General features: G+C 39.0%; 1 protein-coding gene across 4 annotated transcripts in view; it reads right to left on the bottom strand.

Moving 5' to 3' along the window:
- AKAP6 (A-kinase anchoring protein 6) overlaps positions 1–12,000 on the bottom strand; it is a 595,645-nt gene that overhangs the window by 126,004 nt on the left and 457,641 nt on the right. For all 4 annotated transcript variants that reach the window (XM_081229677.1, XM_081229676.1, XM_081229679.1 and 1 more), the window contains one exon: positions 59–179. In XM_081229677.1, the coding sequence (XP_081085803.1) occupies positions 59–179 (121 nt within the window). The remainder of the gene's footprint in view (positions 1–58; positions 180–12,000) is intronic.

Raw genomic sequence — 12,000 nt, 5'->3', positions numbered from 1 at the left:
CTTGTCAGGCTAATCAGATCTTCCACAGCAAGGTAAAGACAAGAAGGGTAGCTCTAACCTTGTAAAGATGCTGCTGCTGCTCCTCTGACATCATCAGGTCGTGACTGTCCATCACGAGGGACTCCATGTCAATCAGCCAATCCCAGAGCTCCTGATATTCTGAATCAAAGTCCAGAAGCCTGAAGATAAGGCACAAAATGTATTATGCATAAATACAGTGTAGTTGTTAAAATCTCATATTACAATAATATATTCTTGAAAACCTATGATGTTCCTAGGTGATACCTGTAAAAAGAGAAGGAAAAATTATCTGTGTGGTTAAACAGAGGGCAAAACAGGAACTCAAGCTTGTGACATAGCCATTTCTTAGATTTTGAAAACGTAACATGTAATTCTGATGCTCATACCTGATACATACCATGGCTATTTCCATTTGTTCACCCTTTCTGAGGATTTGCAGCATTTGAACAAAATGATTACTACTATGTCCTTGAAAAAGAGCATTGCCATATTTAACAGAATGAGAAATGGAGGGTCAGTGCCTTGTGAAGGTTACACAGTCAAGAACTTGGGGTAAAAACAGCACTCTCAACATTCAAACCCCTTTCTCTATGACTAGATTTTCCACAGATATTGCATCCCAATACATTCATGATTAAGAATACTAATTCAACTAATTTCTCTAAAATGATCACAATATACTATCATATCCAAAATATTATTTTCACTGGGAAATGACTCAATCATTTATCTGTCCCTCTGCTGTCTACCTGCCTATCTCTGCAAACATATATCCTACATATATTGTCATGGATGAGTAGCCAGCATTTCAGCTTAACACTCAGGGATAGGCTTGAGTGACTCTGGTAAGCCAGTGAGAACCAGGGGCAGATACAGTATGAGACAGGTGTTCCCCAAAGACATGTAGGAAACAAAGGTAAGGACAGGAAGTCAAAACAATGAATCTCTGAATAGCCAGCAATCATTAAAATTCAAAGGAGGATCACTGTGGTTTTCAACAAAATAAATCATTAGAATAAGGAGCTTAAAAGGATTAATGTGATTCTCTCTTGAAAGCTTGGTGAATAAGTAAAGCTCAGATTCTTCTAAAACACTGTGATCAGAAAATGAAAGCACAGAATGAAAAACTATGACTGTGTCCTTCCCCCCAAAATCATCCCCCTAAAAGAAATCCTAGAGTCTTGTCAAACTCTAACTGAGCAAAACCCTATCAGCACTAATGAAGCAGCAGCCTCAGGTATGAATCTGAATTTATCAAGTGAGCATTTTATTACCACCTTGTTCCTGTCTCTATACATGAAATGACTGCTTTCCAAGAAAATGAACATCCACTTTTCATAGCTTACAATTTAATATTAATAGATTTGTCAAAAAAAATTAAGGTGTGTCTGGTGATGAAGGAGACGAGATCTAGAATTGTCTAGTTTATTTTAATTACTTTACCATAATTATAAAGCTTCTTGATTAGAACCATAAGTGCCCAGGACAAGGATTATCACTGGCTAACACATAGAATTAATTAATAAATGCTTACTGAATGCCAATGATGGGTATAGGTGATGTAGCCAAAACCTTTAGTAAGGCTAAGGTGGTCTAGAGCAGTGCTTTTCAAACTCTAATGTGCACACGGCATAGCTGAGGAGCTTGCTGAAATGCAGATACTGACTCAGTACTTCTAGGATGGGGCTGAGATTCTGTGTTTCTAATGAGTGCTGGCAACTAGCAACGCTGCTGGTCCTGGGTCTCACTTGGAGTAGCAAGGACTTACAGCATACGTGTGAAATCTGAAATAGTATCCCATTTCAAAATACTAACAAACAAGCCAAAACCACTGCAACAGGGACACATAAACCATCAGGCTTTCTTTATTCACTCTATGAGTGACTAATAAGGAACGACTAATAAGCATTTGCTCACACGACAGGCGCAGTCATTTAGAAATACCTCCTGAATTATGTTCATTGTTTTTCTCTCCTCGCACCCTCCCACATTTTGACCGTAAAGACAGGGGAAAGGTGGAATGCCATCCCCCAAATTAGGAGAGTATGATCCTAATACTTGCATACAGGAGATAATATCCAGGGGAATAATAAAAGCAAAGGGTAAAGGAAGGAAAAAACTCACCCCTTCCATCTCAGCGGATTTGGAGACTAAGAACAAAATAAAGGTAAGAGGAGCAGGTGCTCAAATGTGTGTCCGCCCCTCTCTTGGCCTAAGACCTGAAGGGAAAGCCAAAAGCACAAGGATGTCAGCTCTGTTTCCTGCTAGGAAGTCTGGGAGATTGCCTTAAACAATGTCCTCACAATAACCTGAAGTGGGGATGTTGTAGTCAGAGAGCTGTGGTCAGGACTCCCTTTGCTACCCTGTTCTCTCATCCCCCATGAGGAGACTCTTCTCTCATCCTTCCATGAGGTTTCTTGGAGTTCAGCTGGTGAACTTGACAGAGGTGTTGCCATGGCAACAGAGACACAATGACCACCCCACCCCCACTGCAAGGAGAGCCAGGGGGGCCTCTGAAGCCAGACCTCAGGGAGTTGGCTGGGCCAGTGAAGGCTGAGATGAGGCTTAGTCAGCAGGAAATACCTCCTGACCAAGCCAAGAGATAACAGCACAGCCACAGCCCTCTGTGGGGAGCAACCTCATAATGTCAGGGGCAAGACCCATTTCACTGAACCCACCCAGCCTGCACCCAGGGGCCACATTAAGCCTGGGGGCCTCACCGTACCCCAGGATCACAAGGTCATGTAAGCCTGCTATATGCTCAGATGTCATCCTGCACAAAAGAAGGGAGAGGGATAGGAAATCTGAAAAACAGCATTTATCCCAAGAAGTTGTTTCCTAAAGAGAAGGTTAATTTGTTAGGAGAGGCTACAAGCATTTTGTGTAAGAGCCTGAACTCTGATCTTAAAACCAAGTTTTTTTCCCTTGCTGTACCAGGGAAGTTTGTATTTAGGAAGTCTCATAAATTATCAATCAGTAAGAGATAATAAGGAAGCCTGTTTTCTTTTCTATACGTGTATGATTTAAAAAGAAACTTTGATTATGACTAAACAATTCAAGGGCAAGGTATGAATTGATCTTTGTATCCCTAATGCCCAGGATAGTACCTGGGAAATGATGAATGAATGTAGATAATGAAACCAAAAACTTTTAGTAGGACCAGAATGACTTCAGAAGAGCAGTATGTAATAGAGATAATATCTCATCCCCAAATGCCAATACCAACCAGTGCAATATCGACAGACTTCATTCATTCTGAAGGTGAGATTTTGCCTTCAGTGTACAATGGTACATCTGCTTACTTGAAATGATTATATGCAGTATATTCTCAATTAATGTGAGTTGCCTTCCCATTCCTCTCACATCCTGCTTCTATATTAAAAATTAAAGGAGATTTATGAGTAGATTTTAAATAGATGAAAACTGCGTATGGGATGATAAAATGTTCACAATCATGGAATTTTTTTACTAGCTCTTTAACATGTCTTTATATCCATTGAGCTGTTCTCTCCTATTATTCTCCCTATCAAAGGACTTAGAACAAAAGCCATTTCTTCTAGTTAAATGTACCTCAGGCTCGTTCTCAGATGGTCTACACTGGAGACCAGCGAGTGGTGAATGAACCTAACACAGATACACTTCCTCCAGTCTAGTCTATTTTCATCCTAGCTGAGAATATTTAGGCTTGAGTTTGTTAAATATGGCAAATGCTTTGGTTCTATAGTTTGTTTCATTAAGTGTAGAATCGGCGCTAGTGTTTTCTAAACAACAAATTCTCATAAGGTCCTAATACTGAAGACAAAAACATTTTTTAAGCATTTGTGCCTGATTTCAGATTCTTTGCCATGTGTTAATTCACAGCTTAGAAAAAAACCTGACAGTTTTCCAAAATTAGTGAAATCAAATACATAACTTTGTAGCAAATCAGAAATAAATTACTAGAATTTCTTTGTTGGTTTTTTTGAAACCTTCTGAAATGACTATAATTTAACATGCTCATTATATTAGGAAAATCCTTGGGTAAAGGAAGTAGCTTACTTTCTTATGTTTATTACCTGCAAAGGTGTGCTGTATACTAGTAATTTTATAAAAGATGTTTTCCAGGGAAAATGCCAGCTACTATACAGGAAAACAAAAAAGATCATAGATGAGTAAATTTATCAGGGGTAGCATAGAACTAGTTAACAGTTCTACATCCCTTTGAAGAATATGCTGATTCAATCAACTGAATTCAGAACCAGGTACTTTTTTTTGAAGTCCTCGTGACAAACGCCCTCTTTTTAAAAGGGAGAGAGAGGTGACAAATTGTGGCAAGTAGTTCAGAATCTTATAAAGGCTACAAGTACAGGAATTACTCTTTTGGAGGGATATTCCTTATAAAATTTTCTTTGTAAATGTGCTTGGGTTCATGTCAACTCATTCACTCAAATATATAATCTCCTAGATGTTAAAAGGTCTCAAAGCACACCTTTTCAGTACTCTATGAATATGTTATACTCTCTATGAAAATGTTACGAGGCAGACTTGTATAATACTCTAAGAAGATGTTATAAATCAAACACATGACCAAACTGCTATTCTTCCGGATATTTTTCCTTTAAATTGCCATATACCTGAAGGGTTCACAACTAAAGAGTTGGACATTCTATTGTAGGTATGATATAACCAGTTTCGGAGCTTTAAAAGTTTCATCATGGTATGAGGAGAAAGTCTTCTAAATCAAAGTCAGATTTTGTTAGACAAATACAGAATTATGTGTTTATTTCATGGTCAGAAATTCTAATAGAGACAGAGAAAAGGCTATGGAAAAATAAATGTGCAATTTTTTCTTTAGAGTTTATTTCTAAATTTGGGCTAACTACTATGGTAATTGCTAAAAGTATTTCCCAACATCTTGTCCACCATTTTCTCTCTTTTTAAGGTTAAAAAAAGATTCCAGGGCCTTTCACCATAGAAATAAAATACTAACAAGCCTGTTCAGTATCATTTTTTCTGCAGATTGGATAGCAATGTATTATTTGTGAGGCTGGCACAGTCTAAGAAATGATCCTTCCTCTAAACCCTGGTGGGAGTTATGTTTGACCAGCTAAGTGTTTGAATACATAAATGCATTCAGCCTTTGGTATTTAAAGTGAGCATCATTAACTCAACATTTCAACTTAAACTTTGCTTAAAAGATAAAGTTTCACCCAAGTGAAATCAATGGGAGGTGTGTGTGAATATATGAGGTTCCAGCTTGGTCCACTAAGGAATTTTGATTAAACCAGACACCAAATGAAGAAATCATCAAAATAGAGCAACTATTAGTTGAAGAAAAAATAATACTAAAAAGCCCTGGAAGTTTTCCTACCTAAGGCTGAGTAATACATATTTTGGAGCATTTAAGAATCCATCTTTTGTAAACTTAATGGTTCATTTCACACCAACACATCCAAAAACACAAGACAGGTTCCTGAGATACCAGCTTGTCTATGTTGGAACTTCTGTTAAATGATCCAATTTTCCTAGCTTCTTTAGCATATTGATTCCTTCCCCAAATATTCATTATGTGTTCACTGTTCACTTTATTTGCTCAAGGAAGTTTGCCTCTGGTTTTCAAAAATGACACTAAAGGTAATGGTAACAAAATCTTGTAAAAAATAATTTAAGAATATTACTGAAGTAAAATACTAATAATAGATTAGAATTTCCCATCATCCTCTATTCCATGTGTCACATAAGCACAGAAGGGAGATACAAGAGTGGCACCTAGCCCAATCATAATATCATTAAAGAATAAAATTTAGCTTTCCAGACATGAAATCTGATATGCACAGTTGCATGTAGAATCCCTTTCCACTCTAAACATATTAAAGTGTGGACACTAATTTACTATTTTGAATGAAAATTCATGAGCCACTTCCTCATGAGAAAAGCAGCTTGCCTTTGCCATTAATAAATAAAAAGGAATATGGAGTTCTTTCCAGCAGTAATTTTCTCAATTCTCATATATACCCATGTACATATGAAAATGTCTAAGAAAAATAAGATCAACCCTACAGATTTGTTAATGACTGGCCCCACTTTCTCATGGTCTCATGGACAGTCTGTCCATAAACACTTGCTATTAAAATAAAAGCCATAAAGCAAAAAAATTCTAACCTCCAGGATTAGCCATAAAATTAGAAATACTAATGTAAATTTCTAGACGTATTTAGAGGATTCTGTTAGGCTGTCAGGAAGTCAAATCTTTCTCTAAATTTTCAGATAATACACTGGACTAAGTTCTAGCCAAAAAGCTTGAAAACATTCTGAAGAATTTAGAATCAGTAGTGATTCTAACACAAATGGGAGAACCCATACGTCCAAAGACAAAGCAAGAGATGATGTTGTTTAAAAAAAAAAAAAAAAGATACAAACCTTCCTATGTCATTGTCTGCGTGTTAGAGGGGGCTGGATCCAGACTTGGTACTGGCACACTGGTGAGCACTGGGCAGCTCAGCCTTTGGTAAAAGGTCTACTCCACCCTAGGCCTCCCTGTTTTTCAAAGATTTAATAAGCAACAGAGAATATTTACCCTCAGGGTTAGGGTAGGAGGTAAATAACCTAGAAATAACTCTCGGCCACCCAATCCCTAACAAAAACCTGGTGGCAGACTTAATATGGAGACCTCTCCCAAAGTGACTTTGTCTATCTCCTCCATCAAGGCTGACCCTGGCCACAGAGTGCTATGCTCAGACTACAGGGTTCTGGTTACTTGTAGAACGGCTCTTAGTGAATTGTGCTTTGCCATCACTTCTGCAGCCTACATCAAAAAACTGCCTTGGGAATTTGTTTTCTCTTATAGGGATGTAGTCTCACAGATGCCTATCTTCTCCTTGAAGAACTACAGGAGAAATTCCTCTCAGGACTCAATGGCATAAGCAGCTGTGTTTCCCCAGCTTTATATATTATTTTTAATCTTAGGACACTATGAATTTTCTGATGGATGAGATTTCACTCTTTTCTTTGGATGTGGAAAGCTTAGAGCCAAATCATTGCCCTTCTTGAGGACATGCATAGAATATGCATTTGTTTGTTTTCTTACACATATTTTACTTTTGCTTAACTTACTTCAGTCAAATATTTATTCTATTTTATTGTAAATATTTTTGTAAGTTGACTTAAATCCTTTGTGAAAGACGTGGGGGAATGCATAAAGGAATAAATTTTGAAGAAAATAATTAAGCTCTGCACATTAAAATGAGGTAGATTAGATTTGTCTTAGGTTCCCTCATACCTCTCTCCTTCTTCAACAGACCCCATAAACTCTCCAAAGCAGTACAGAAATTGTTTGAACATTATTAAGATGGAAAGGATATATATATATAATTGTTGACTTTACCGTTAACTTTGTTAACTTTGAAATACTACTTCCCCAGAAATTATGCCACTACCTCTCTGGTTTACCCTTTGTTGGCTCCTGGCATGGATGGCATTAGATTACTGAAGTGGAAGACTGTCTAGGTCTAAAATTAGTTTAATATATTTGCACATTAGAAGGATATAATATCATGATCCCAAATGAATACATTTATACTGGTGAGATTCTTTTTTCAGCCCAGAAAGACCTATTTTAATAATCACATAGTACCTAGAATATCAGTTTTTCAGAAGGTAGTCAGGCCCTTTTGGCTCCTTTGACTACAGGCTGTGTTGAGATCTTACTGTTCAATAATACCACAGCACAAGAGAAGGTGCAAAAAGAACCGGAACTGAACACTGAGCAGCTGTTCATTAGTTTAAGACAGGGGAAGAATCAGGGGAAGAAAATAGGAATGCAGGGTGGACATAAGGTCTCTTTGGGCTGTCTAGTGATATATCTGCAAAAGTGTTCTCAACATTGGCACACGTAAGAGATAGTACTTCATTTTATGGCTGGTGTGTACCAAAAAGAAAACATTTTATGTAGCAATGTTCCAAAAACACCCATTGAGCAGAAATTCCAAATTGTCATTTTGTGTGTGTGTGTGTCTTTGTGTGTGCGTGTGTGAGAGAGAGAGAATATGAGTGAGCATGAATGTTCATCCCACTGCACAGAGATATTTTTGGCCTTTTGCTCAACAGAAAACTAGAAAGTTCACCCTGCTGCAGTGAAATCCAGGGGTGATTATATCGCTTCTCAGGTAGTTACAGTCATTCAGTGTATCTTATTGCATAATTAATTTAGAGTCAAATTTGATCTTTAATCAAGCAATGTTTTAAATAGTGATATATTTGTTTTCATCTGTCAATATCATTCCTCTTTGGGAGTGTTTTTTATATATGGTGTATGTATATATATATATATATCTGTGTATGTTTTCACACTGATCCAGGGATACTGCTCTTCCTAAAGGAAAATGGACTCATCTTTCCTGCTGAACGTTTAGCCTTTTGTCTAATTAAAGTTCACTGAGTTCAGCCTGTTGTGCTTGGAAATAACCTATATATATTGTTTGTATTTGGAAGTAAAATTTATGCTAAAACCTTACAGGGTGAATACTCCTGTATTCTTACACACAGAGCATAAACCTTAACTACATATCCATCTGTAGACATTGCCCAAATTCCCCTACAACCAGGGGAAGCCTGGCATATGACTGAGACTGAGGTATCTTCTAGAACTTTACCACAAGAACAGAAGTCTCTAAGAGCTCCCTTGGGATTCCCTCCTGTTCCCAGTAAGCAGAGTCAGGAAACATCTCCATGCCCTTCTGCTTCAAATTATTATTTATGGTAACCCTTAATATGTGCGTGCATGCACACTCACACATGCATGCACACAAACACACACACACACACACACACACACCCCTACATACACACCTGAAATCCTCACCCTCATTCTACCCAACCTTTTCCTAATGGCTAGTATCTATGCATCTTTTAAGACAGCTCAGATGTTCCCTCCTCCCATAAACCTCCCTGACTCCTTCTAGCCAGGCTGGATTAGGCAAGCTTCCTAAGTCTCCCCATAATACTGTCTATCTGGAATTTTGACCATCATTTCATAAGGTTGTATCTGAGTGTCTCTGTCTTTCTCCCTCACTAGACAGTAGAGATTAAGTCATATGTATTTTTTCCATTCCTAGCACCTCATACAACTCCCTGCAACATAGTAGTTGCTCTGATGCATATTTCATTAACTAATTTTTCACATAGCTATTACATTCCAGGTATTTTAGACATTTTCTTATTGATTATTGTAGTTCTATGCTGCAAAAAGCATGGGAAGTAGACTGGGATAATAATCAGCCTACTTAATAATAGGAATAATAAAATAACAATAATAATAGGAATAATAAAATATTACTATTTTACAGACTGAGATATTGCATATTGAGGAGGTTAAGTGTCCCAATCAAGGTCACACAGCTAAAAAGTAGCACAGTGCCAACTTGAATTCCAATCTTTAATTTTTAATCATGTATGCTCTCTCTCCTCCTTTAAGAAATTAGACTAGAGTGAATGTATGACTATCCCTAAAAATAAATTTTATTGTGCATTTGGAAGCAATCAGAGCAGACCTAATGCATTCTAATATCTAGGATCAGGACATGTTGCCTGAAGCTTTAAGACAGAAAATAATAGTCAACTGTAGTCCTCAATTCCTGCTAATCAAGATATCACATGGAATTTTCAACGGTGTAGTTTTTATTTTAGAAGACTTCTATAATAGAGCCTCAAAGAGTCTAACTGAAAGAAAAACGTTCCTATTAGCCATATCTTTTAAAACGAGCGTTCTTAGAGATACTGTTATGTCTACCTGGGGTAGATTTTATGGGATAGACTACCACAAGGTAAGCTCCTAGCTCTTTCAGCCTCTACCACCTCATAGTTACCATACTGTCCGTGTTGATGGTTGAGGAGCCCAAGACATTCCTGAGCTCCAGACCTGCTTCCTGGGCATTTCTACTTAGATGTTACGCAGATCATAAAAAGGACTATGTCCCAAACACTCAGCTTCTCCCCGCCCCCCGGCTCCTCCCCTGCAGGGGAGGAGCTGTCTTAAATGCCCCCCATCCACTCAGTGACCAGGGCCTGTCTTCAACTTCCTTCTTTCAGTTTCCATTCCTGCTGTCTTATTAGCTCAGGCCCTAACTATTTCTCACGTGGATAACTGGAATAGCCTCTTAACGGATCACTGTCTAGTATTGCCCATGGCAACGTATTCTCCCAACTCCTGACAGAATACTGTTTGAAAATTGCCAGTCTGGTCTTGCTGGGATCCTTGGCTGGTTCCAGCTGTGTGTACACACTGTCTCCTTTGTGGGAGACACTCTGGCTGTCACTTCTGACCCGGGCCATGCTCCATGACACTTCTCCTAGCAGGCGTTCCTGACTGACATGCCCCTGCCACCCTTTGGGTCCCACTGTCTCTACATCCCCAGTGCCTAGTAGAGTCTGCACTTCCTAGTTGCTCAAGAGTTATTAACTGTTGAATGACACGAAAATCATTTGAATCCAAATCCTCCTAGTTTCCTTCTCCCCCTTGAGCCAGCAACTGGAGCATCAGAGTGGTTCTTTTTTCTCCCTCATTCCCCTCATCCAAGGTTTATCGACCCTTTCTGCCTTTAGCCTCCAATTCAGTCTCTATTTTTTCCATTACTGGTCTCCACCCCCAGACTTTCCAATTTTGTACATGTGGAGTGGGACCCAGAATTTGCATGTCTATCAAATTCCCAGGAGACACTAATGCTGTTGGTCCAGAGACCACACTTTGAAAACCACTAGGGCAATGGTTCTCAACTGGAAGAGGGCATCAAATACATCTTGGGCCACTCCTGCCTACTGAGTCAGAATTTTTAGGGAGGTGAGACAGGCAGGCATTTTTTGGCTTAAAAGCTGCATAGGTAATTCTGATGGACTATCCTGGTTAAGAACCATAAACTCAGTGATTAACTCTAGGATCTGGACTTCACTTTCTTCCTAAGCCTTATTTTTCACCACCCCCCTCCAACTTTCTACCCTCCTCTCCAGTCATATGGAACAGCAGGTAGTCTAATGATTCCAGACCTTTGCTCCCTTTCTCAGACCCCCAGATCCGTTTTAGTTATTCATTTATGCATCAATGCGTTCACCGAGCACCTAGCACATTCCAGGGTGCAGGGCTGAGTGTGGTGAACATGACAGGCACAACCCTGCCTCATGGAGTCCACATTGTTTGCTCTGAGCTTCCCTGGCACCCTCTGCTTCCCCTTCTTCCTCATTGCACAGGCAAATACTGGCTTAATGCTGCACTCTCTTGCTAGACTGTTTCATGAAGGTAGGGACTACGGTCTATCTTTGTAAGTGCTCAAGAAATGTTTGTTCAGATTAAATTGGAAAACTCTTCCTCTGACCTAGGCGTCTTTCGAAAATCATCTCCAGAGTCCTCTCTTTCTGCTGTCTTTCCTGACCTGCTCCAGCTCCCCCTACCACAGTCAGCACTGAGCTTCGCCTTCCTTGAGCCCTGATCCTGACTCCAAGCAGATTTCTAACTCAGCACTTGTGATCCTTTACTACATGTTGTTTACAGAACTGGCTCCTCCTACCAAACTGTGAGTCCCTCAAGGGCAGGGACCATTTCATCTCTGCACTTCATATAGGAGGTATTTAATAATATTCATCAAATTAATGAATGAAGTCAATTTTGTTTTCACTTACCGCCTGCTTTGCAATGTTTTTGCCCAAACTTCCTTGTGGCTTTAATGAAATTGCCTTAAGACTCTTCCATTTTTCCATAGTAGGAAGATATCATAATTTAAATTTTATACAGTACGGAATATGCATAACATGTGTTTTGGGGGAAAAATGTTTATCAAGGGTCTGAATGAAATTCTCAGAGGGAGGGCAAAGTGTGACTTTATGGGTTGTCCACTGCATCGTGACCCAGGACTCTGAGTTGAGGTGCTGGACAAGCCAGTCACCCCGCCTTTCTGCCTCCCAGTTCTATCATTTATAAGCTGAACAAAAGACATGGTTTTTAATCTACACTAA

This window comes from Mesoplodon bidens, assembly GCF_964165515.1.
Source record: "Mesoplodon bidens genome assembly, chromosome: 3".
Classification (NCBI taxonomy): domain Eukaryota; kingdom Metazoa; phylum Chordata; class Mammalia; order Artiodactyla; family Ziphiidae; genus Mesoplodon; species Mesoplodon bidens.
The sequence above is the reverse complement of the archived record's forward strand: the minus strand, read 5'-3'. Positions and strand labels throughout refer to the sequence as shown.